Below are 24,890 nucleotides of genomic sequence, written 5' to 3'. Positions count from 1 at the left end.
AGCCACATCTCGCAAGGATTCACAGACGCACGAAGTTTCTTGAAGAGAGCTTTCTCCGAATTGAATGTGGATCTCTTGTGGTGGTGGTGTAATATGCGGTCACCCCCATATAATGTAAATCACGTGGCAATCATCACGGAATGTAGACAGAGGCCCTCCTTGGGGGCATCGTGATTACAGAGGGGCAAGGGGGGAGTGATTGGCGCACAGCACTTTAAACCTGGCAACCCGAGTTCGAATCCCGGGCACGGGCATCTGAGCAGCGTCTGAACTGGTTCTGGCCCCCTCTTCACCAACTCGCAGGGACCAGCAGGGTGAGGTATGGTCAAAGAAAATCCATGATCATGACGCAGGGGGGGGGGGGGCTTCATCCAGCATTGGATTGACAAAGGGGCTGTTAGAAATAGGAAACATATCGACGTGCGTTCCCTGATTTTAATGAAATCAGCTTCTCATCACAATACATTCACTTAGAGTGACTGAGATATTGGTTACCAAGTTGCCGCTGCTTTCATGAACGTATACGTATGTAGAAGGTAAATTAACAAATTTAATTAATCTATTATATTCAATGAGTTATGACCATAGTTATTGGAACAAAAAGAATAATCAGAGCACGATTACACTTTGCAATGAAATAACATTGTTACAGCCCCAACCACAAATGTCACAACGATCAACTAAATTGTTTATATATACAACAACACCCTACTTAATTAACGGTACACCTTGGCAGAGGGATCATCAGTGGAAAAGTGCCATCACCAAATTAACGATTTGGACTGAACTGAATGCAGTTCCAATCTCTCTTCTTATATATGTTTCTATTTCACAATTACATTGGAATTGCGCTATTGACATCATGTAATCAGACACGTTGCGATCAGTGTTAGACAATATCCCCGCAGAACGAGATATCCCTCAACTACTTCCGAGTCATCTCTTTTATCTACACACTTTTTTTTGCACACGTACCGCTACAGAGAAGCATTCGTAATAAGGCAGTCAAGCGCACATTTCAAATTCGTAATAAAAATTGCCAAATACATTTTCCAAATGCAGTGAACAACCAAATCAGACCATCGCCTCACTGCGCTCAAGAACCCGGTTTAACCACAGGTGGGTTTCCTTGTTTCTAACTCCGAATCTAAGCCGTGTGGGGCTCATTCCTCCAACTCCTGAGCCAACCAGCCACGTCAAGATGGAGTTACAACCTCCAACAAAGGTAACTTTACAATTTAAATACAACTCGGTGGCTGAAAACCATTTGTGTACCGACAGGGAGCACTGCGCTCATGGCTCCTTTTCATTATCACCAAGAACCAGGCTCTGCTGGGCCAGAAACAGCAGCCCAGGAATGGCCAGAATCAGCACTGCACTTCGTGAGGTTTCGTCGGCTCAGTCACCTTCCTTCATCAGTTTCCTTGACCACCTTGCTTCACCCAATCCTCTGCGGCTGATGGGTGGAAGTCAAAGGGCTATCATGAAAAATGTTTAAATACAGTTTAATAGAGGCTTGAGTTAAGTTGTACTATTTAAAGTAAAAATGTATAATTTTTGTTGACAAAATTTCACCGTTTGTTTTAAACACCAACACGGCCTGCAATGAAACCGAGTGTAGACCGCACGTGGCCCACAGACCTGGACCACTGACGCCAGCCCACAATTTCCTCCTCCTCTCCGAACGACACCACAAATATAATGAACGCCCACACTGCGAAGCGGACGGCACACGTTTTGTGACGGTCGGAACACCCGCGCGGCATTAACCGGGGCGGCCGTCGCGCTACGGCCCGGGCCTCGTCGCCACGGCCATGGCTGCCGGCTCTTAGTCGGCGAGCACGACGCAGGATTCGGCGAGAGGCGGGCACTCCCGGTAGGGCTTGAGGCCGGGGTGCTCCAGGTCACCGGCGTTGGGGTGCTCGGAGGACGCGGCGGGCCCGTCGGACGGAGGGCCCGTGGTGCGCACGCACACGCAGCTCGGACTCGAGCCCGGAGCGAACAGCAGGCGGGGCACTCCCACCCAGTCGCGCTCCACACCACCGCTGGCCACGCACCACGCACAGGGATACAAAGATTCCACCCCGTGTGGCCTTTGACAGGGTGTCGGGGCAAGTGCTGTTAGCGAGCGTCTATGAAGGCAGTGGTCAGCACCACGCCCGGCCGCCTTTGTCTCCCCAGTGGCGATGTTCACACATCTCACCAGGTACTCATTCGGGGCTGAGTTTGCCTGAGGGAGGCCCAGGACCGGTTCAAATAATGGTCGCCGGCGTTGGCCGTGAGTGTGAATCGAACTCGGGTGGCAGGGTTCGTCGCGCAGCGTAGCGCTAACCGCTCAACCACAGCTCCCCACACACAAACATACGTCAGCAGGGAGGGTTGGGGATCAGGAGATGGAAGGGGACAGGTGCGGAGGGAAGTGAGCGCGGACACGGGCGGAGAGCGATAAGAGTGAGGCCAAGGGATGTGCAGACGAGGCAGCAGGGAATGAGGCTGAAGAGAGAAAAGCAAGAAAGTCAAAGCCAGTGAGGCGGACATGGAACAAATTAGACAGCCTCTGAAACAGAGACATGCAGGCGTCGTCTTTAACGATATCATTTTAAACAGAAAACATATTAAACACCAGACTTTGAACAAGCTTAAGTTATCGTCGTGTGTTAATGAACCATCCGAACTTCACTGTAACGCACTGTGAAAACATCGAGTGCCAAGCCACTGAGGCGTGCGTTTCCCGCATCATTAAATCAATTAAACGCTTTAAAAATTAAACCAACTTCATCAGCCAAATGTGAAAAAAAATATTCTGGACCAGTTATGAACTACGCAGCTGCGGCAAAGATACGACACAAAATTTCCATGCGGCGCATTCAAACGCAAGCCAGTGCTGGTAACTGTGGCTCACAGTCGAACACAAGTGCACTTCTCTCACCGCACAGTATTTTCCAACGGAGTTCAACTGATGTTCAGTACGGAAATGCCCCGATTCGTGTCGGGGGATGTGCTCCTGAAAGGTGCGACGACGAATATCGAAACGACTTGCATCAAAGACAATTTACAGCGTGAGGTGGTGGCGGTGGAGGCAAAGGCTGAGAGGCGACGGATACGAGGACGGACAGCCGATGCCGTCAGCGACGTGAGCGCGGGTTGAGGCGACGCACATCAGGTAGCGGGTATTCATAACGTGACGACTTATGTGCGAAATTACGTAAAAGGGGGGGGGGGGGGGGAGACGTAAATCGGGGTATCACTGTAACTGCATTTTGACATCTTACTGCAAGCCACGAGTTACCTTGAGACGGAGGTCTGTCGACCCCACCTGACCACTAAATGCATTGTAAAGTGAAAAGATGAACACGGAAACATTCACAGCATGATGGCTTGCTTGGTCCCAGCAGATTCGTCTTAAAGCAGCAGGTGGATCACAATTCCCCCCCCCCCCCACCTCGAGATTCAATGAATTGTCACATTCTAGGGTCACAATTCAAAAACCGATTGCGTTTGAAATTTTCCAACAAAAGGTTAAAAGCGTTAATGTGTTAACCATAGCTGGATCCGTCTGTCCGTCCCTCTATAACAGGGGGAACAGGATACATCTCATACGAACAAACTTTAGAATAAATGTGCTTAGGTATAAGGACAAACCGTATGAGAAAACAGTCCAATTTGACCATTTGGTTTCCCAAGACCTGGAAACAGAACGGGCATTAGAATGATTACTCTTGGCATCTGTGCCTCGCCGAGTGAAGCGTGGATTCCTTCCCTCTGCCTCTGCCTCCGATGACAACATTACATTTGAAGTCACATAGTCATGTTAATAATTGATTATGATGAGTGAATTGTCACGTGCCTATAATGCAGATATTGCCAGCTTCCAATCCTTATGCCCCACTAGATATGAACAATATCCCACAACCTATTTTGCATTTTTAATGACGAATAACTGGTGAGGATGGCAATAGAAGCTAACCTGAGGTATGGATAATTGACAAATGTCAGTCTTAATGAGCAGCTGTGATCAGCCATCTCAGGTCGCTTACCCTCTGGCTTGCAAGGCCTACGAGGATGTCAAATGTGCATCAGAGTAGCGGATTGTTTTGTCCGCTATCTGCACAATCGGCTATAATGATCTGCCTCAAAGTTTGATCAGCAGGGTGCAAGCTGCATGAACGTCGATGACCACCCCGACCGGCACCACCACACCGCCTTCACTCACCTGCGCCTGCCGCACCAAACCCTGCTCCCGCTGGCCATGCTCCACTCCGAGTTGCAGGGCGGAAATCTCCGCTTCTGCAGCTCCTTCTCCTCCTTCGCCTTGTGCCCGAGCGCCAGGGCCTCCTCCACCTCACGCAGGGCTCCCGTGGGCCCACCCTGCTCGTCGTAGAACCTGCCCACCAGCTTCCCTGCGGGCCCCCACACAACGGCGCGCGTCTCCCGAGGCTTACCGCGAGCCTCCGAACGCCCCGTCTCAGCCGCTATCCACACAATTGTTACCGCAGCCGGCGGATTGCCTGTGGGGCGCTGGGGAACCCCACGCGGTCATCCACTCGCTCACGTGCAAGGTCAACGACGTTTGCATGCTTACGAGTATCGCTTATTTATATTATTATTTTTAAAGGGGTTTATTGGACTGATGTTTAATTTTGGCTCCCAATTGCGCAAATCAGTAAGTCTCGTTTGTGATACTGCTAGGAAAATCGTGCGTGATACCCTAATTGGAGAAATTCCTCAAAAGAATACCCCGCATATAGGCGAAGGGATAAGCTCTTAATCTCTTTATCATGGTTGCTGGGCACAGGCCTGAATCACCAAGCAGCCAGCAACAAATGGCACGACTGTATTTAAGGCATAATCGACGTGAGTTTCCACACGTCTTAACTTGCGCCCGTTTACAAGCACTTGGGAAAAAACAGACAATGGGAGGGAATTCTAGAGTCGAGGAAAGCATCTGAAAGGGAGGTATTGTGAGGAGCAGTGCGGTGGTGGTTAAACAAAGTGTGGATGGAACAGTCAGCCTGGTTGACAGGGTCCTGAACATCGGTGGAGGAATCAATGCGTGACGTTAAGGGGAACCTTGACCGTGACGGCAGCGACAGAAGAGTGATAAGGAGGAGGCAACTGACATGAGGCAGCGTGAGGCTGGAGTGAATCAGTGAGCACTGGATCATCAATCTATCAGACTGCTCTACTTTGAATTCTATCAATTGCGGTGGGGTAGGAACTGGATGCGTCATGCCAACTATAATAACAGTGCCACTTGGGTATTGTAAAGAAAACCGCAGTGGATGGGTCAAAATATGAAACTCGCTGTGTGATTAATGCTTTCAAATGACGGTATTTTGCATTTGTCGGCACAAGGCAATGAATACATACGCACAGCTACAAATACCCCCGTGTGTAGGCTTAAACAGTTCAGATAAGTGCTGTGAGTGAGCAGCTGTCAAAGGCTGCATGACACAAAAGGCTGGCGTGGCCAGAACACAGCCACCTTGACTTGAGATTGTCCAAGACAAGTCCAGATACTTTACAAAGGTGACCACAGCCAGCAATTGAACCGAGGTCATTGGGAAGGTAATAAACCACCCACATCACAACATCTGAGCGCCATACACATTTGGGTCCAGATTCTAGCGTTCACAAACATTTCTCTTGGTCCTGTATTGACAACAAACACACCTGCGATGGTGTTTCCATTACCAACAATGTGGCTAATCGCTTATTTCATGTTTCAGACTTCCTAAAAAGATTTTATTATTTTACTTCGTGCTTGTGGCTTAAAGCCAATTACCATCAACGGGTGCTCGTGTTGGGGTAGATTTTTTGTTGCGGTCACTTCCTGATGAAGCTCCGGGCATGTGGAGCGAAAGGTCAACATCTCGCCACGGTGACGAGATGTTCACTAACTCGTCTAGTGTACAGGAGGTCGCGGGTTCGATCCCGACCTTGACGCCTGCTGCTGTATATTTAGAGTTTGCGTGTCTCGTTCCCCGTGGTCGCGTGGATTTTTTTCCGGGTCCTCCGGTTTTTCCCTCGACATTTAAAAATATCCGCTTAGAGTATCTGGCTGCTATACATTTACACGTGATAAGCCACTTCATTGAGCTATCATTTGTGGCCAGGTCGCTTCTGAAGAAGAGCTACACAGCCCGGTGGGCCTGACCTGGTAAAATAACAAAAATAGTTTTTAGCAGTTTAGCTTTACTGCGTGCCGAACAGCACGCGGCGACACGCAACCCTCAAAGCACACGGGAGGAGCTCCGGTGCTGCAGCGCCAACTCGGGGGGCACGTGCTTCACCTCTCCCCCTCCCCCCTCCCGGCGTACACGACGTGGCACCCGCGTGCGAGCGGGCCTCGCGCGCTCGTGGGGAATCTCACCCACGTAGGCGTAGTCACGCTGGTAGAAGGACAGCCAGTCGTGCAGGCCCAGCATCCGCGCGGGGCTCAGTCCGGACACGTCGTCCACCAGCCCGGCGTCGGAGAAGTCCCCGCTGACGAAGGCGCGCGACGCGTCTCTCCCTGGCGGCGGCGACCGACGAACACGCGTTACCACCGCGCGGGTTTCCGCTCGGCACGATGCCGTCACACGTTTCTCCACTTGGCGGCGAGTTCCCCCGGGAATTGAATTCAGCCGCTGGATCGAGCTGGAGAAGCTGCCGGCGCGCGGAGCGAAACGTCGGGAATGCCGCCGAACAACGCTCGGCGCAACCCGAAACACAATGAAGACGGACACACGTTGTCCACACGTTGTCCACACGTTGTCCACAACGTTGTCCACAATCAGCAGCATGGTCATCAGCAGCTCGAGGTTAGAGCTAAGATATTCCTCGCGAATCGTATAAGATTCGTATAATTCCACCACAGCCGATTGTAGCAGAAATTGCGATTCCTCTGAGCAGGCATTCTGCCGTGGAATGCTCGTGCAACGGTTTAATGGCCTGGCTGTAACATGAACATGTCATCCGCATTAAACGTTGCTACGGACACACACAGCCTGACGAAGGTGTAATGACAGGGTGCCACCTGTTGGCCTGAAGGGGCAATCGCGGTTGTGGGTATATGACGTAACCCCTAAGAATGAGGGGGGCGTATCTGGGGTAAAGGTGAAAGGCAGAGTCAGTCGAAGCTCCGGGAACCTGCTTGAAGGTTCTGGAAGGGGGCGTGGCCGGAGGCGGGGCTTGGCCACGCTGGGGAGTATATAAGGGGGACGGCACCAGAGGTTCGGTGCTGTTGCGGGTCCTGGCTGCGTCGCTGCTCGCCGTCATCTCTCTTCGTCGTCCGCCCACGTGGCCGATCTCCTGCAAGGCTGCGTAGTTGGACGCCGACGATGGGGTTGCGTGATAGGGTCGGCTATGTGCAGCTGCGTTACATAAATGTATCGCCCAGTGTATTCCTAATAAGTAAGAAGCCTTCTACACGACGTGTCTCGGAAGCCGCTCAATACAAATGTATCGTGAGCGTAAGAATTGTATTTGATCTACGCCGTGTGATTGGGCATGTAACAAGTCGCCCTCCTCCTGCCGCCAGCGACTCGATGAATTGGCACACACGGGATCGTGTTCAAAGTCAGGACACGATTATTTTTTTGCGATTGTAGTCAACATAGCGCCTCAAGAAACTCTTGCGCTTTGCACGAACCAACTGCACATAACGACATTAACAACCCTTTGTTAATCAACCGCTGGGTGAATGCCTCCCCCAAGTCGGTTGTGGGTGGTTGTTTGACCACATGGGTTGGTGAAGAAGGGGAGCGAGTCCATGACCAGTTCCCATATTCCTCACCCACTGATGTTAGCCCTGACTCGCAGCCAAGACCCGGAATCATACTCAGGTCGCCGGGTTTTCAAGCACAGAATGACATGTGCTCTTAAAAATATAATGTAGTCTTGCACGCAGCGTTTGATGCATTATAATGAGCCGGAGACCCAATTTAAACCGATGAATCTGTGCATTACTATGCCCGTAAAGTCCTTTGGCTACTTTGCACTGTCAAGGTCGGTAAATGGTACGAGGCGAGAGAAGTGAAAACTGGTGAACTCGAAAGACAAAACGAGGCAAATCCCAAACCAAATCAACAAATGTGCCATAACTATAGCCTCGTTTTAATAATTTATCGAGAAAAAAATGGAGAAGGCGGCAATCTGACGCAAGGTAGCTTCAATTCCTGATTAAGCGTTGCTGATGGCTGTCTCCAACATTATTCACCGGGTGGAAGCTGTCGATGGCTCGGAGGCTCGGCAATTCAACACCGAGTGTGGACACATGCCTCCTGCTGGCAACTCGTGTTCATTGCTTGTCATCGCAGCTCGTATTCCACGTGCTGATCAATCACGTTCCGAATTTTTAAATGTGTCATAAGCCGACTGAGAAATGGCCAAATAACTTCATACGGAGATAGAGCAGTGCAAATTGGTTGATTGCATTTTACCCAAGAAAGCTTCGCTGATACGCAGGCCCTTCTTTTGAAATGTCAGACCGATTATTTTTTTTTTATGTTTTTAATTGCATGTGGGAAGGAATCATTTGGTGGAGAAAACCTAAGCATAGCAGCAGAACAAACCCAAGCATATAAAGAAATACCGCGATATGCGAAGTAGATGCATTCCTGGAGCTTCGTTAGTTTGGAGAAACTTCGTATTTTGATCATGGGACCTTATAGCCAGTATCAAAGTATGGAAAATAAGAATGGGTTTTACTCTTTCTGGCAATAAAACAGGTGTTTAAATATTCAAACACCAAATATAAACCTTTTGCAAGGAAAAAGGTTTCTAACAATTTTTATCCACGGATAACCGTGAGGATATCCAGATTTAGGTTCAATTTTAAGGTGCGGATAATGGGGATCAGGCAGTAGCGCCCACAAATCAACGCAAGATCATGGGAGTGTTGTTTGGCATAGTGAAGTTTGGTCGGATGGAATCGGGCTTTCGTATATCTTTTGTGGGCCGCACATTTAGAGACACACACACAGCGTTCGACAATCGTAACGCGAAATATAACTTCCTGCGGGATAACATCTGGATAGGGCCTTGCAGTGACAGGAATAAAAACAACTTCAGGGCCATATTAAATTCATTCTTTCTAGCACTCGAATGGTGGCGCTTTGGTGCTTCCCATTGGCCGGGCAAAATACAGGATGTGCTTCAAAAAAATATTAACACTTAAACGGGACTATCGGCATTGTTGAAAATTCTCAGAAGTGTTAACATTTTGTTTGAAGCACCCTATATTGGGAGGGCCGTGACCCGGCACGCAGCGAAGTCGCGGACCGCATGCGGCCCGCCGCCGATTCCAGCGGCATCGTCGCACGGCTATCACGCACATCGCGACGACACGGCTGCCACTCTCCCCACCTGTGCACCTGGACGCGTGCACCTGGACGCGTGCACCTGGACGCGTGCACCTGGACGCGTGCACCTGGACGCGTGCACCTGGACGCGTGCACCTGGACGCGTGCACCTGGACGCCGACCTCCTTCCCTCTGCACCGCGCGTGGCCAGCACCACGTCCTCGCCGGGGCACGCTGCGGCTGCGCCTGGGGATGGATGGAACTTGACCATCAAGATTGGAAATCAAATCAAGATTGGAACTTTACCTGCGAAGGCTTGGTATGAAGCACCCGGTCCGTAGTGCTTGGCGCCCTTGCTCACGTCAAACACCTGGCCCAGGATGGCCAGGTAGAGCCCCGGGCTGCCCTCACGACCGTCGTATCGCTCCAGCTCTGACATCGTGAGCAGCCTCTGCTGCCCGGACGACGACGGCGACGACGGGAAGAAGTCAGCGGGCAGCAGCAGCTGCTGCAGCCGCGTCAGGAGTTGTCCGGGCGGCTCAAGGCGGCTCAGCAGCAGAGCTGAGCCAGCCACGCACAGGGACGCTGCGAGCCACCACGAGGAGGGCATGGCCCCCTGCGATTGCGTCCAAGTGAATAAGGACGAGCAGAACGAATACCCTGGGAACTGCGGCGTGTGGAGGGAAGGGATGGATGTGCCAGTGGATCGTATTGATGGAACGCAGGGACTGAACGAGGGAATGATCAGAGCGCTGCTCGGCAATCACCGCAGCGGAGTAAACATCGTGACAGTCGCAGCACCAGCAATGCCCCTCTGGGCTCTCCGTCTCGCCGCGACGTTAAGTCACGAACGCGATCGAGGCGAAACACGAATTATCCCCACACTGGCCGCATGATTGTCGACACGTTGTTAATATCCAATCAGAGCGAAGTGCCCAATGAATGCAGTAGGAATCAATAATTATCATGGATTATTATCGTCGCGCTCGCCGAGACGACCTTCGACAAGAGGCCGGCAGCGAGTTCCTGGTTCGATGCCCTCTTGTGGTGCAGTTGGCACAATGCAGACGCTGCCGGAGCGGGTGGTTTGTGTTGGCGTGTTCACCACAACTCACAAGTACATGCGGTTAATGCAGACACGATTATTTGCAAAAGGTTTCTGTTTGGCGGTGTAACATCTTAACACAACTGTTGTATTGAAATTCCCCCCCCCCAAATATATTATAATTACGGCCTTGAAACCCGCCACCACCCGACACAGCCAACTAGTAAGGGTTGTCACGTAAACAGAACGTGCCAATTTGTCACTAGTACAGCACACCGGTGTGTTGGAGAGCCGAGCCACAACATTTACAATCTGAGTACGACGTTTCGCCAGTGATGAAGCTATTTGTAATTATTCAACTACAGCATAGAACTCTCCTACAATAATTATTTCACATCTACTCCAGTCCCTGCTCAGATTACAACACAGACCCACACCCTCAATGACATGATGATCTTTACGTCTAAAGACTGAAGGGTTTCATAGATAATACTTCGAGGAAATAATTAACCACAACGCTTATTGTGTAGAGGACCGTACAATGTTTTTGTAATTGCATTAAAACATGAGTGAAATTTCCAACCGTTTTGAGATCAGTCATGTTCAATGGACCTGCTGTTGTTAAAAGCCAGAGAGCAAATACGGCCTTCAAACACTCACCCTGCACTGTGCAAAGAAAACGGCGGCGTGGGATCGATTAGACACGAATGCCTTCACTCAAGCTGATACATTTAAAATCACAAATTCTACAAACGGCGTGTCTCCTTCCCATGTAATGTCTTAGTTTGATGTGCACTGTCATGCTTGCTTTGTCTAACTTTTAAAAGACCTCCAAAATATGTTAACAGACCTTGTCTAACGTCTGTAAATATAATTCATTGGATATCAGCAATGTACAAAGTTAATGACATTGCTTATAACAACACATGTATGACCCAAAGCTGCACTACATTTTCTATGTCCAAGCCCAAAGGCGTGCCTGAACATCAACTGTCTTAAATCGTGACTTGAAGCTTTCGTGACTGCAGGAATTCATAATATTTGGGTCTTTCGGTAAAGTCACGTAGATAAGTTAAAAAAATGAAAGTAACAAAAAACTACGACGTTTCGATAGTTTTTTGTTTATTTTATCTTTTTTTTTACCTATCTACGTGACGTTACCGAAAGACCCAAATAATATCAACTGTCTTGTTTGTGATATTATTAAAGTGAGCGTATAATAGTAACTTCCGTGTGGATTTGGAATTAATTTATTTTCTAAACGATTTAATGAAAGCAGACTCAATTAAAAAAAAATTCCAAATAAATAATTGTTTTGCCCTAAAGTTGTAAAATGTTCCACATAAAACTGACACGTGCGGCGATGACTCCACTGTGAGACGGGGTTCCCCTGCGCGTTAATTGACCGACTATTTGCAGAACACCGCAAACTTCCCGTGCATTTGCTTACTTCTCTTTCGGTAAAAAAAACATAGCAACACGGTTTGCATTGCGTGTTGCTCGGCAACTAACCGCAGGTGTGAAGATCCGTATAGAATTACGGTGCACAATGCCGGAGGTGGAGGCAGAATGATATTGGTAACCATGGAGAGGTTGTCTTTTAAATGAATTCACTCGGAGCGCGGCTATTGACCGTGCCGGTCGCGCTCACATTCACGGCCCCGCGGAGTCCGTCTCCCGACATGGAGAAGCGAGCCACGAACTCGGCGCAGAAGGCGCAGAAAGTCCAATCGGCCAACTGGAAGGAGGAGATGACCCTCAAGAAGCGGCTGGACACCCTGGAGAGTTTGCGTCGGCAGGTCGTGAGCTCCATAACGCTCGAGCAGAGGGCCACCTACAACCGCTTCCGCGTCAAGCTGCAGCGCTCCGAGCTCGCGTCGGCGCGGCTCCTCGGCCACGCGCACGGGGCCCGCAGCGAGTCGCTGCGAGCCACAGCGGGCGGCTGCCAGCCCCACGGGAACGACGGCGGTGCCCAGGTGGCCATCAACGCGCTGCTGCTACTGCAGCGGCAGCAGCGGCGTCCCGTGAGCGCTGCAGCCGTGTCCTCGACAAGTCGCCAGCCCCGGGTGGACTCGACGCCGCGGCCGCCTTCACGAGTGACGGGGCCACCACCTCCTCCACCACCACCTCGACCTCCTCCTCCGCCTGTGTCCGCGCAGCCGCGAACAGCGCGCCACCGTGCCCAGGACGTGCAGCCGCTCCCTGCGTTGGTCGAGCAAAGTGACGACGGCGGTGGACGATGTCGCGCCGTCAGGCCGGGGACTGCCCCGCAGAGGACGGCTGCTCGCAAGCGCTCCTCGCCGTGGAGAAGACCGCGTCCCGTCTCATCTGTGAATGTCGCTGGGACGGATATGGACACTGCCAACTGCAAGGTGCCGCCTTCTTCGTTGGGAGCCGGAGTGACACGCGTCACATTCTCCACAAACAAGGGGCCAGAAGGTGAGCTCGGTGGACATGCTCCGGGGTCGGAGCAATTTCTACATATGGCGCGAGAACACAAGGTGATCACGCCTGCGCCCTCAGGGATTGATACGACTCTGGATACAACTTCACCTCCGGGGAAGCAGACAATGAGCCAGACCGGTGACCCTCAAAGTAAAGCATCCATTCAAGAATGTGGTGGTGGTGGTGGCGGTGGTAACATCGGAGGAGCGATGCGCGTGTTTCTCCAAAACGTGAAGCCTACGGGGTCCAGCCCTGCCGAGGAAGCATTGGCGCGGCTACGACGTGAGCAAGACGAAGAGAAGGAGCAGCTGAGAGCCTTTGTAGAGAAGCTGCAGCCATTGCAGGTCCCCGCAGAGCTAACGCGTGAGCTGGAGACTCCCTGGACACACCGGGCCACTTCCACCAGGGTGGACGAGTGTGCCACGCTTGACCCAGAGGAAGAGCTGAGCAAGTGGATGGTCGTTGGCAAGGAGGCCAAATCGAGAAGTCTCACCATTCGAGCATTGGACCGCACGGGTTCACCTTGTGAATTCTCCGCAGAAATGTTGTTTGTGGAATTTTACAATGCGTCCCTGACGAGGGAAAACTGGGAGGAAAGAAAGTGGTTTAACAACGACCCTTACACACTTGTAAACTGAACCTGTAAGCTGTAAATTACTTCGCTTTACGACAACAGCCAACAGCGGGCATAAGGTGCGTCATAAGCTGAAAAGGACAAAGGTCTGATTAGATTTTTTCAGCGTAAAGGTGCGGGGAGGAGAGTTCATGAGTTGTTAAATTCAATTGTCGAGACGAGAAGAAGTTGCCACCACAATTATGAGGTGGATGCCTCGTTACGAGGACATACACAATATTCAGCCTTTTGCTCTGTACAGCGTTGTGGACCTTGCAGGAGAAAACCCATCGACTCAGAAACAGTCATTACATTTGCTTCGCAATTAGCCTAGCAGACAATGGTGTTAGCCTGACTATATTTTCTGTACGTTTGTAATAAATATACTATTTCACTTACCCCAGAGTGAACACCACTGAATCAGTATTGGCTAGATTTCTGAACTTTGTGATGGCATAGGTGCTTTTAAATAGAATGTAGAACATGTACTGTACTTATTGAGTGGAGTTATTTTTATTACGTTTCTAATGGGCCACTCTTGCTCATGTGTTGACGCGTGTGCTCCTCAGTGAACACTTAATGTCTCAAAATATGTTATCGTACATATTTATTCCTAATAATTAGCTGATTTCATGAAAAACACATGGCTATTTCAATTCATTGCTGCGCTATGATAATGATTTTCGTGTTAAACAATGGATACAAATTATTCATATAAAATTTAAGCAAAGGGGGGGGGGGAGTCGTGGCGCAGCAGTTAGCACACTGCGCTATGCTGCCAGAGTTTGATTCCTGGCCACGGGAATCGAACTCAGGTCATGGCTAACGTCAGCGCTGAGTGATATCTGTACAGATCATTGGCCCCTCACTTCACCAACCTGCATGGACTCGTTTAGGAAAAGCAAAAGGTCAAATAACCCAACGACTAGCACGGCGTGGGGAGGTTTCCATCCAGCAATAGACACACCGCCTGTAAATGCCTACGATGATCACCCAGGAATGTCTGTCCTTAACGCTCGTGGCGGCACTCCACATAGACCAGCCCCCCTAATTAATATTCATGAGCAGGTGACGTCCTCCAAATGGACCCCCCACCCCTCATTAATAATCATGAGCGGGTGACGTCACTCAATAAGGAGTACTCCCCCCCCTCACTAAGAATCATGCGCAAGTGACGTCACTCCACATCGAACAGCCCCCCTCATTAATAATCATGAGCAGGTGACGTCCTCCAAATGGACACCCCCACCATTATCATTACCTACTACAATGAGCCAATAATGTCTGTGTGCAACGCTCGTGACGTCACTCCACATCGAACAGCCCCCCTCATTAATAATCATTATAAGGTGACGTCCTCCAAATGGACACACCCCTACCATTATTAATAATTAGCGGGTGACGTCACTCCACATGGGGGGGGGGGGGGCGAGGCGCCTCCTCCCCCCTCCTCGGCGTCAACTTACAACCCTCACTACAAAGGCAGAACCCTCACGTCATCACGCGATCTCCGTAACGCTGTTGAGACATCAAAGTAAAAAGAACGTCACGATGAACAAGGGATTATAACCTTTACATGAAATAGGTCTGTGTCACCGCGCCCTTACAAATTGCACACGCATTGATGCAATGAATATCACGTCGCGGGCTGCTTTTCGCTTGCAAGTTTCAGATTTACTGCAATACACCCGTCCTTGGACGGGCAAAAGGCGAGTTGTTATTATTATTAAGCAATACCAAAATAATCTTGGGGAATACGTTGGAGGCTCATAAATTAGCCAAGCCTGAGCACTCCCAAAGGATTGCACGAGTGGCGAGCTGTGCGCTGTCGTCAGCTCTCGCTGATCGTGGGTGCTGGGGGGGGCAGGATAAAACAAAACACGGATGATGCAAGAAGCGTGTAAAATAGGGGGTACAACATCATTATGCTTTACTGATGTGGAATGAGAGTCAAGATGTATAAAATGCGGTCAGTTGCCACTGCCTATGAATCGGCTTCCTTGCTGACATGTTTCCGTGAGTCACAGACCTTCTACGAGTGTGGAGGAGCCTCTAATAAGTAAACCAGCATCTCAGTCAAGATATTTTATTTTCCCGAAAGCATCGATAATTCGCACCCACAGATAATCGAGCGTTAACCATAGTTTCATACGCTTTTTGACAACTTGGATGTAAAATGGTGTACAATGCCAACAGTGAAATAAAAACACGTTTTACTTATTACAGCATGAGCCAATGTGGGTTGTACATAACACACAATTGCTTTTATGTGCACAAGCGAACCAATAGCTCAGCGGGCGGTGTTCTCCGCAGTGAGATATGCCAGAGGCCTTGACAAAAGCGAGACCATGACCTGCAATCGGCTTCCACGTGACGCTCATTATAAAACAGGACGGCAAGCCTCACAAGATGTGCACATGCAAATATGCGAATATTCCGACAAATGGATGAACACGTTAGGTATGCACATTCACGAGGCACGCGCCCTGACACGCAACACGCCGACTGCAGTGCTACGCAACGTCACGTTAACTTTGAGAAACAGCAAAGTCTGAGAGCATTTCATTGCAAATCTTGTGCAAAAGATGCCGTATCTTTTTTGTATCACCAAATCACGTGGAATGCACCCGATCTCATCAGGACCCAAAAGCTAAGCAGAGTTGAGCCTGGATAATGCTTGGATGGTCGACCACCGAGCATGACATCGGTATCATGGGCTGCTCTGAGATTACACTGTCAACAGTGCAGCAAAAATGCCCCTCGCATTCACCAACAGGCACTGACCAGCATGGCGAATCGTGGTCAACTAACCCCCACGACCTGCACCACGTGGGGAGGCCTTCATCCAGCTGTCGATTGATAACAAAGGGCTAGACGTGTACAGCATTGATTTTGTAGCAATCGGGTTACAAGTTCTCGTTTTTGTCTAAACAGATGCAATAAGTTGTCTTAGAAAAAATGACAAAATAAACAAAACTTGGGCAGAGGTGACGCTAGGCATAATGGGATATGGGTCCTTTACCCACTTCTTCCCTGCCCCGGCACGCGAACACTGGGTTCTCATGAGAAGTTGATGAAATCGAACTCGCGGCGCATGGGCAGGGTGAGCTCCAGGGTCTGCGTGTCGCTCACGAAGCGCGCGTGCCCCTCCTTGCTGTGCACCGCGTGCGGGAGGTGCAGCCCCAGTTTGCTGCGAGCCGACGGCGACAAGGGAGCCACAGAGAAGACAACAGATGAGAACACAGCACCCAGGAGCTGGGCTCATTCACCGCTCAGGTGCTCCCACGACAGAGCCAGCAGCCATACGATGCCGTCACGTGGTTATTTGACGACGGTAGGAGTGGTTGCAACATGCTTGCGTCGGGGTACAAATTTCGAAATTTAAAGAATTACCCGCAAATTACTCAATTGGGATTATACACGCAATCATTGCCCCCCCCCTCCTCCACTGGCGTACGAATGGCGCAGGTCACTGCTGCAAACGAAACTACCCTTTAACCGCAGGTAAACTCCAGTGAAATGTGATCATCAACACATCAAGTGCAGGTGATCGCGTTTCCCAGGTGAGTGAGAGAAGAGAGCAGACTGTGAATGGATCACTCATGGCTCACCGTAGCCATGTGATTTAAAGTACTCTGATTATTTAGCACGTACCCAGAAATAAACTCCAAAACATAACTCCAATGCATATACATTATATCCAGAGAGGAAATACTCAAATAATACACATGACGTGTTAACGCATCAAGACGAAACCAAATTGAGGACTTTTCCAGAATTTTTTTTCATTGAATTCTTTTCAGTTATCTAAGTTAATGAAATAGCCAGACTGAGTTTATAATTACACAATATTAAACAATTCAAAGACAAAGTTAATAAAAAAAAATGAAACGTTGCTGCTAAAAACCACGAGTGTGATTATAATTGAGGTGCCTGTGTAAATGGCAGGTGAGAACACAGCACTGTATCAACACATACATCACTGTGGCGCTGAGTACACATGGCAAAGCACTAAAGACCCAAAGAGTCATACGGAAACACACTTACTATGTGTCTGTCCTCACATCCAGGAACGTATCATGAACGTCCAACTTAATGTCAGCTGACCTTGAGCCTGGAAGCTGAACCTTGATCTGTAGACATCAAAATACAAAGTAGAGCCGCAGCTGCTGGTATTACAGTGCCTTGACAATAAAACAAGGCGCTGCAGTGTGCCTTCTCGTCAGGTTGACACAAGCAATGGATTTCACGTAGGGGAAGCCTTCATAGTTTTTTTCCCATATGGATAATAGTCATGAATGTAAGTGACAAGAACAAATCAATCACGATAAGAATGATAAGTGGAACAATATTGCTGGATTTCAGATCAAAGAATATCATGGAGCATTTTACTTAACTGACTTGATTGATATTGATTTCACATATGTCTGGAATGATTTAACATGTGGACGAATAATGGATGGTGTTTACTGAAGAGTAATGAGAGTTTTAAAATCACCGCTGAGTCTTGTGTCACAATGATATCAGTGGCGTCTTTTACGAACCAGCATGTCTTCACAGCAGGCTGTGGATGAGTCCTTTCTTCCCATCCCCAGAAAAATGTCCTCTGTCCCAACCTTCTGCTTGAACAGCACTTCATATCTGTGAATGCAACACGTGTTCCAAGTATTCGATAAGCAAAGCACAATCGTGAGCAGGTAGAGCCCCCACTGCAATGTAATGCGGGAGTGGTGATTTTAGCTGTTGATATATAATGTGTTGTAATAAATAATTAATAAGCAGATAGACAAAAAAATAAACCACATTTGGACCCACAACCAATGGGCCTTTCTGAAGAAATGTTTTGCAGGATCCTTAATATGTAAGTTGTTAAACACACTTGCAAAGTATATTTCTTTTCATAGTTTATTTTACACAAGCCAATGCTTTTTTTCACCACTCCTATTACTTCAAATAGCATTTGATTTGTATTATTTGTCACCCTGGGATTCACGTAGCCAACACACGTGGACTATTATTGGGTATTTAGAGTCCGGGTGTTAAAGAATAGTGAAGGCTTTGAAATGCAAACGGGCTGCAACAATGTTGGCGTCACCTGGTCCTGAGTGGCCAGTGTAGGGATGCACCACGTGACGAATCGGTGCACTCGGTCACGAGAAAATCTATCCGCTGCAGTGCCACGCTGTGGTTCTGGAAGCCGCTTGGAGTTAAAATGCACGCGGAGACTGAAACCCTGTGCCCTCTCTAATCTTAGCATTACACATCCTGGTACGTGTGGGAGCTCACGTTATGGTGTGTTACTATTTCATGAGTTAAAATTCAAACGATTGCATCCTAAATTGTGAGTGATGCAATCAGATTGTTCGTTTACATTCTGTAACATTTCAGATTTGTATTTTGTAAATACTGGACGATCGTACGTCAACATAACATCGAGAATCAAGAACACGGCTCGGCTGAGTATGATTCCTGCCTGTGATAGATCCGGGCACGTTGGATGTTGCCATTCGTCCACCCACCAAGACCTCGGTCACTAGGTGCAGCAATCCACACACACACACGCTACGCAGTAGTCAATAGATAGCAGTTCTGCAAGTAGGTTGCTGACCTGTCTGAATGCATTTTCACATTTTTTTGCTTCTCATGCGTCTGTTTTCTTGGATATACTTCAGTGTTTTGCCACATGCAAAATACTTGTTTAGGAATTAGCAAGGCATTTGAACGAGCATCCTGAGAAAGTCTTGAGACTGAGGCTGTCCGGTAGAAACAACTATCATGAATAAATGATGTACAGTTGGGAAGAGGGCTTCATGACAAGGAGCATTATGGAGTAAATACAGTGTTCTCCATCTCAAGGGAACCTCCAGCTATTGGATTCAGGCAGCAGCAAGATCATTACACAAGCGAGCAGCGCCATTCAGCATTTCGGACCACTTGCACATATGTGCAAATCACAACAACATCATTAATAATTGAAACAAGAAGATGCGTTAAGACCAAAAAGCTTACGTGAACCTTCATGGCCAGGAAATGAAGTGATATAGTTGTGTAAAAACAAATATGACTGGAGAGATGGTCTGTTAATTCATGCCTAAGCTGACATGACTACAGCTGAAATGCAACGACTGCCAATGCAGCATGAAGAGCTGAGATGTTGTTCTCATGTAGTTTATTTTTTTTCCCATGGTGACTGTGAGGTGGACCTGCACAGAGAGGAGCATTTTTAATTTAGTTCCTCTTTGGTTGCTGCAATTTCTCAGCTTAATGCATCTGATCCAACTGGGGCTCTGCTCACGTGTCTGACGTACAAGCAGCACGCTCTGCAAATTCAGGTGAGCCACGTTCTTCCATCGGCCTTTCAGCCAAACCGATTCGTGCTCACTTCACCATCTGGCATCTGTGGGGCTGTCGTAAACTGGCGCTCAGCTTGATCTTTGTGAGAGTACACGTGACCATTTCCTCTTGAAATTGACTCCACTTCTCCTTTAGATGCCCATTTATCATCCAGATATGAGCACTAACCTTCTTGCACAGAGCCAGCACTGTATCGCAGTGAACACAGCCTCTTAAGAGCTCCCCTCATAGAACGGATATGAATTTCTATAAGCAAGGCTTCAGGGCCATGAAGCAGAACTGTCGCAATCATCATTTCACGGTACTGTCCACCCATTTCCTTTGTGTCAATACAATCATTGTATAAAAAGCGCCACTACATTTTCTTTATATTGCTCCCGATGAATGGGGAGTAACATATCGTTTAACAGACATTTATAATAACTGTATAATTCGTTCATTCATCATGACATCCGTGACACAGCCATGAGATTTGATATGGCTGACTACATAGACTCAAGCTCATCAAAGGGTCCCGAACCTTTTTGCTGGACACAACAAGCTCTGAGGAAAATAAAATTACAACTAGACAGACGTTAAATTTTGATTTAAAGCTTTCGTGACTGCAGGGATTCATATTCTTGGTTCTTTCGGTAAAGTCACGTAGAAGGGAAATAATTTTACCTAAAGAACCAAGAATATAAACAGACATGGTTCTGTTTCATCACCAAGCAAGGCAGAGAAGCAATGCCTATACAAGGATTCTGCATGCGTTTGTCTTTGGAAGTGTTTAATTGGCGATAACAATATTACGTTCCAAGTCACACGAGATGGTGTCATATACCACATGGCGAGACGTCACAAGATGATCTCACGTGTTCAGACGTCATAGGGAGAGAAGACGATTGTATAACTTGTGACGTCGTCGCCTCGGTTGACAAGGCTTATCGTTGGTTTCAATTGACAAGATTCGGGCATCTCTTTCATGAACGTAGCCAGGTTTCTATGGGGTGAGTTCATCATCGCAAAACGACTTTATAATAAAAAGTAGATTATGCTGAATCATCATGACGAGTTATTACAAAACTAATACATGAATGTATTCAAAGTTAATTGAAAATTGTTATAAATAAATTAAGGAATATTTAGCCCCATCAACTAAAAGGCCAAAGTTTTTCAGGTGCAATTTAAGCAGGCGAAGTCCGTGTCAGTTTCAGGTCTCTGAGTCTCACCCACAGCGAGTGGCCTTTTGAATATGTTGAACAATTAATCCGCTATCTTGGCGAGCAGAGAGGGCTTACTGGGGCTGTAGCCGGTGGTCAGGAGTGTCATCGTACTGAGGCCCAATTGGAACCTCGTCCTCATCCCAGATGTCCTTTGAGCTGTTTGGCTTAACAGTGGCACCTTTTGGAAATAGGTACATAAAAGCAAAAAGCAACATATGATAAGCATGAATGTCAAACCAATACACAGTACATATGCAATAAACTAAACGATAAACTATAAACATTTTACCAGGTAAGGCCCACTGAGCTATATAGCTCTAATACAGCAGCAACCTGGACACAAATAATAGCTCAACGAAGTGGCTTATCATGTGGAAATGTATTGCAGCCAATTACTCTAAACGCATGATTCAAAATGTGGAGGGAAAAACCGGACACAGAGAAAAAGCCACACGGCCATGGGGAGAACATGCACACTCCAAATATACAGCAGGCATCGGGGTAGGGATCGAACCCATAACCTCCTGAATACCAGGCGAGGAAGTTAACATCTCGCCACTCCTGGAATCAAGGTATCCCTCAGAATCAAATGACAGTAAAGCACCAATGTTAACCAACCAAATCACAGATGAATAAATATTGAAGGATCCCTTCTTATCAATCCACTGCTGAATAAGGGCCTCCTCACTTCTTGACCACACTGGTCAGTGTGGGTTGATGAAGGTGGGAAGCAAAGACGTGGAAACACAAGGACCTGCTGCACTGCCCTCGACTGCTGAACACATAGGCCCACAGTCCTATGACAACCTGCTGGTGTATGGTGTTTTCCCACCCATCCAAGCACAATCCAGACTCAACCTGCTTAAATTGTAGAAATGTGACAAAATTGGCAACATTTGGGATGATTAGGCCACAGGCAACAGGTACTGTTGCTGTTTTATTTTTGTACAATTTTGGCAAATAAAAAAACATCTTCCCTTAAGTGTGACATACAGGGTGGCCCAAAAGTCAGGACACAGCGGGTTATTTAATTTATTTTAACACTGGAATTAAAATAGCTGATATTGTATCTGTTATCATTATTCATATATATTTGTGTTCTTCCTGTAGGTCACCTCAAATTCGTCGTTTACAAAAAGCGATCAATAACTCTTGAATTGAGACAAAACACAATCGATGAATATATTAAAAGATTACACCTATAATCTTTTAAAAAGTCACGAATTCAATTAACAAAAAAATGTAAGCACGCATTAATGTTCATAGAAGTCAGTTTTAACATTTGTTAACATACATTTAATAAAGTGATAGGTTTTTACCCTTTCAACTGGTACAAAAACTGACACCTTTATACAAGGCATCATGTTTGCAATAACCACAACACAAGCAGTCAAAATGACTGCTTGTCAAAATGACTGCTTGTGTTGTGGTTATTGTAAACGTGATGCCTTGTATAAAGGTGTCAGTTTTTGTACCAGTTGAAAGGGTAAAAACCTATCACTATATTTTGCCACTGGTAAAGGAGGTCTCATAGTATACATTTAACAACCCTGTGTATGTCCTGACGTTTGGGCCACGCTGTGTATATTGTGTGTGTTGCTCAATGACAGTTCGATCGGTTCAAGTGGAAACGAAGCTGACTGGTTTTGGGCTCCTTCTTTGCTGGTCCGATGTCCCCTGGACCCAGACGATTGACTGATGACACACGCTGCAGACACAGAGAGGAGACGTCAACGACAAAGAATCACACGATGAAAACAACGCCAAGATCAAATTGTTAGCTTGTTATACTCATGGGTGAGTGCCTATTATGGAAAGCTTGGCACGCGAAATAGTTTATGGTCCTGGCTAAGAATGAGGCTGTTATGACTTTGCCTTAAAAGGCAAAGTGTTCACTGATACACTGCCTGATGGATTAAACAATGACATGCATGTGCACGACCAATAATGCAGCCTTATTCTGCCCATACGACTGAGCCCAAACCCCAACAGAAACCTCAATATGCCTGAAGTCTCCCCCTATGATTTGTATTATGTACAATGTTATTATTTCGCTTGTTTAACGAGGAAATCATCGCTGACCCTCATGACTCTTTTTCATGAGGGTCATGCAAAGTTGTGGCAGTAGTGGCTGATAATCTGCGATGTAGATTCCGAATGAGTATTTTGTGGACACTAAGTGCTTGTTGTTGTTTTTCCTTTCACATTTCGCAAACTTTAGACTGACTTTTTTTTGCTGCCTTGCCCAAGATTTCATTTGGTGTTGAAATATCGGTAGGAATTGATGTTGTTATGCAATTTGTTCTTCATAGATTTTTATTTTTACTTAGCGACTTGCTTAGCTTGTCTATACTTTGCATTCCCATCAGTTGTTGTGTTGTTGTTGTGGTTGTGTTGTTGTGGTTGTGTTGTTGTGGTTGTTGTGTTGTGGTTGTTGTGTTATTGTGGTTTTTGTTGTTGTGGTTGTTGTGTTGTTGTTGTGGTTGTTGTTGCGGTTGTTGTTGTGTTGTTGTTGTGGTTGTTGTGTTGTAACTTTTTGACCTCGTGCCACGACTGGACATCCGTGAAAAAGGAGTGTCAGAGCTCATCAAATACAGTCTAGAAGTATAAATACAGTCTAGAAGTATAAATACAGACTGCGAGTATAAATACAGACTGGAAGTATGAATACAGTCTGGAAGAATCTGAAGGTCCCGGGATCTTCTTTAACATCCGCTGTAAAGCAGGCGGCGGCTTAACACAAACAATTGTGGTGAATACACAGAACACACATAACACACAACACACCTCGCTACTAATCAGGGCGCTGCTCTAGGCCCGAGGCGTCCCCAGCCTCCCATCGTCCGTCTGCCACGGGCTCTCTCTCTCCTCAGCAGAGGGCGCCTCGTCTCATTCCCGTCTCACCTCCTCTCCTCCTTCCTCGTCGTCGTCGTCGTCCTCGCCGTGCTGCCGGGAGCCGCGCCCAGCCGCCAGGAGGCCGGCGAGAGCCGCGAGATCGGCCGAGGAGAATCCCAGCTCCGCCATGCGGCACCCAGCAGCAGAGCGTCTCTCTGTGTCTGCGCTGTCGCCATGGCAACGGCGTCTCGCAATGTGTCTGCGCTGTCGCCATGGCAACGACGTATCTCTGTGTCTGCGCTGTCGCCATGGCAACGGTGTCTCTGTGTCTGCGCTGTCGCCATGGCGACGATGTGTGACGAGGGGGGCGGGTTTGAGAACTGTGACGTCATATCAAAATGCGCAACTTTAAATAAATATAGACAACACGTTCTACTTAATTAAATAGACTTTTTAATAAATGTTTTCTCCTACAACATCAGAGTGCAGCGCCACATTAAATACGCACTACAATGACAATAGTTTAAAGAGATTTAAAGCATGTTTTATTTTGGGGGGGGGGGGGCAGAGCTTTGTGACGTCATATTTGAGGGGGGGGGGGTGTGACTTTTTGTGACGCCGTGTGACGAGGGGGGGGGGCAAAAATCGTCCAAAATCGCGTGACGTCATTTATGGACGGCCCCAAAGGCCCACGAAGCTTTGTAACTCTCGTTTCAGAAGCGACCTCGCTCCCACAAATGATCATTCGTGAGAGCCATAAGCGATGTACTTGAGTCCTTTATGGTTTAAATTGAGATCCCTTCCCTTTACATCTCACTTATCCTCCGCCATTCCCAAGTCAAGGTCGTACATACTGACCCAGGAGCATAGCTTGAAAACTAGAGCCAATCAACCATTTTAAGCATCATTTTCATTCTCAGTGACCCAGAATTAGTAACGTTGGACGACGTTTATTTCGGAAGCATTTTGACTGTAGACCAGTGGGTGTCATCGATAGCTCAACGAAGTTGACTCGTTATCATCACCGTGTGGAAATCTGTAGCGGCCAAATACTCTGAACGGGTGATGTCGATTCTAAACGTGGAGGGAAAACCCCGGAGGAGAAAAAT

The 24,890-nt window shown here is 47.8% G+C and overlaps 2 protein-coding genes across 4 annotated transcripts; both read right to left on the bottom strand.

Moving 5' to 3' along the window:
• Nucleotides 1-432: 432 nt before the first annotated feature.
• On the bottom strand, nt 433-10,305 carry CYB5D2 (cytochrome b5 domain containing 2). Of its 3 annotated transcripts, none has more exons than XM_078865122.1 (4): nt 9,591-10,305; nt 6,374-6,514; nt 4,214-4,400; nt 433-2,045 (listed from the first exon to the last, which is right to left on the bottom strand). In XM_078865122.1, the coding sequence occupies exons 1-4, from the start codon at nt 9,892-9,894 to the stop codon at nt 1,829-1,831; spliced, it is 849 nt and encodes a 282-aa protein (XP_078721248.1). In that variant the 5' UTR covers nt 9,895-10,305; the 3' UTR covers nt 433-1,828. The 3 variants fall into 3 exon arrangements, with proteins under 3 accessions (XP_078721248.1, XP_078721250.1, XP_078721249.1); XM_078865124.1 differs by lacking the exon at nt 9,591-10,305 and adding an exon at nt 9,349-9,584 and having other exon boundaries at nt 435-2,045; XM_078865123.1 differs by lacking the exon at nt 433-2,045 and adding an exon at nt 2,619-3,188.
• Nucleotides 10,306-15,459: 5,154 nt separating this feature from the next.
• DNAAF6 (dynein axonemal assembly factor 6) lies at nt 15,460-24,029 on the bottom strand. Its single transcript, XM_078865121.1, has 6 exons — nt 23,851-24,029; nt 22,588-22,654; nt 21,022-21,124; nt 17,932-18,028; nt 17,435-17,520; nt 15,460-16,577 (listed from the first exon to the last, which is right to left on the bottom strand). Exons 1-6 carry the CDS (start codon nt 23,968-23,970, stop codon nt 16,448-16,450), a joined length of 603 nt encoding a protein of 200 aa, XP_078721247.1. The 5' UTR covers nt 23,971-24,029; the 3' UTR covers nt 15,460-16,447.
• Between the last annotated feature and the right edge of the window lie 861 nt (nt 24,030-24,890).

Source organism: Lampetra fluviatilis, chromosome 19, assembly GCF_964198595.1.
Source record: "Lampetra fluviatilis chromosome 19, kcLamFluv1.1, whole genome shotgun sequence".
NCBI classification, from domain to species: domain Eukaryota; kingdom Metazoa; phylum Chordata; class Hyperoartia; order Petromyzontiformes; family Petromyzontidae; genus Lampetra; species Lampetra fluviatilis.
The sequence above is the reverse complement of the archived record's forward strand: the minus strand, read 5'-3'. Positions and strand labels throughout refer to the sequence as shown.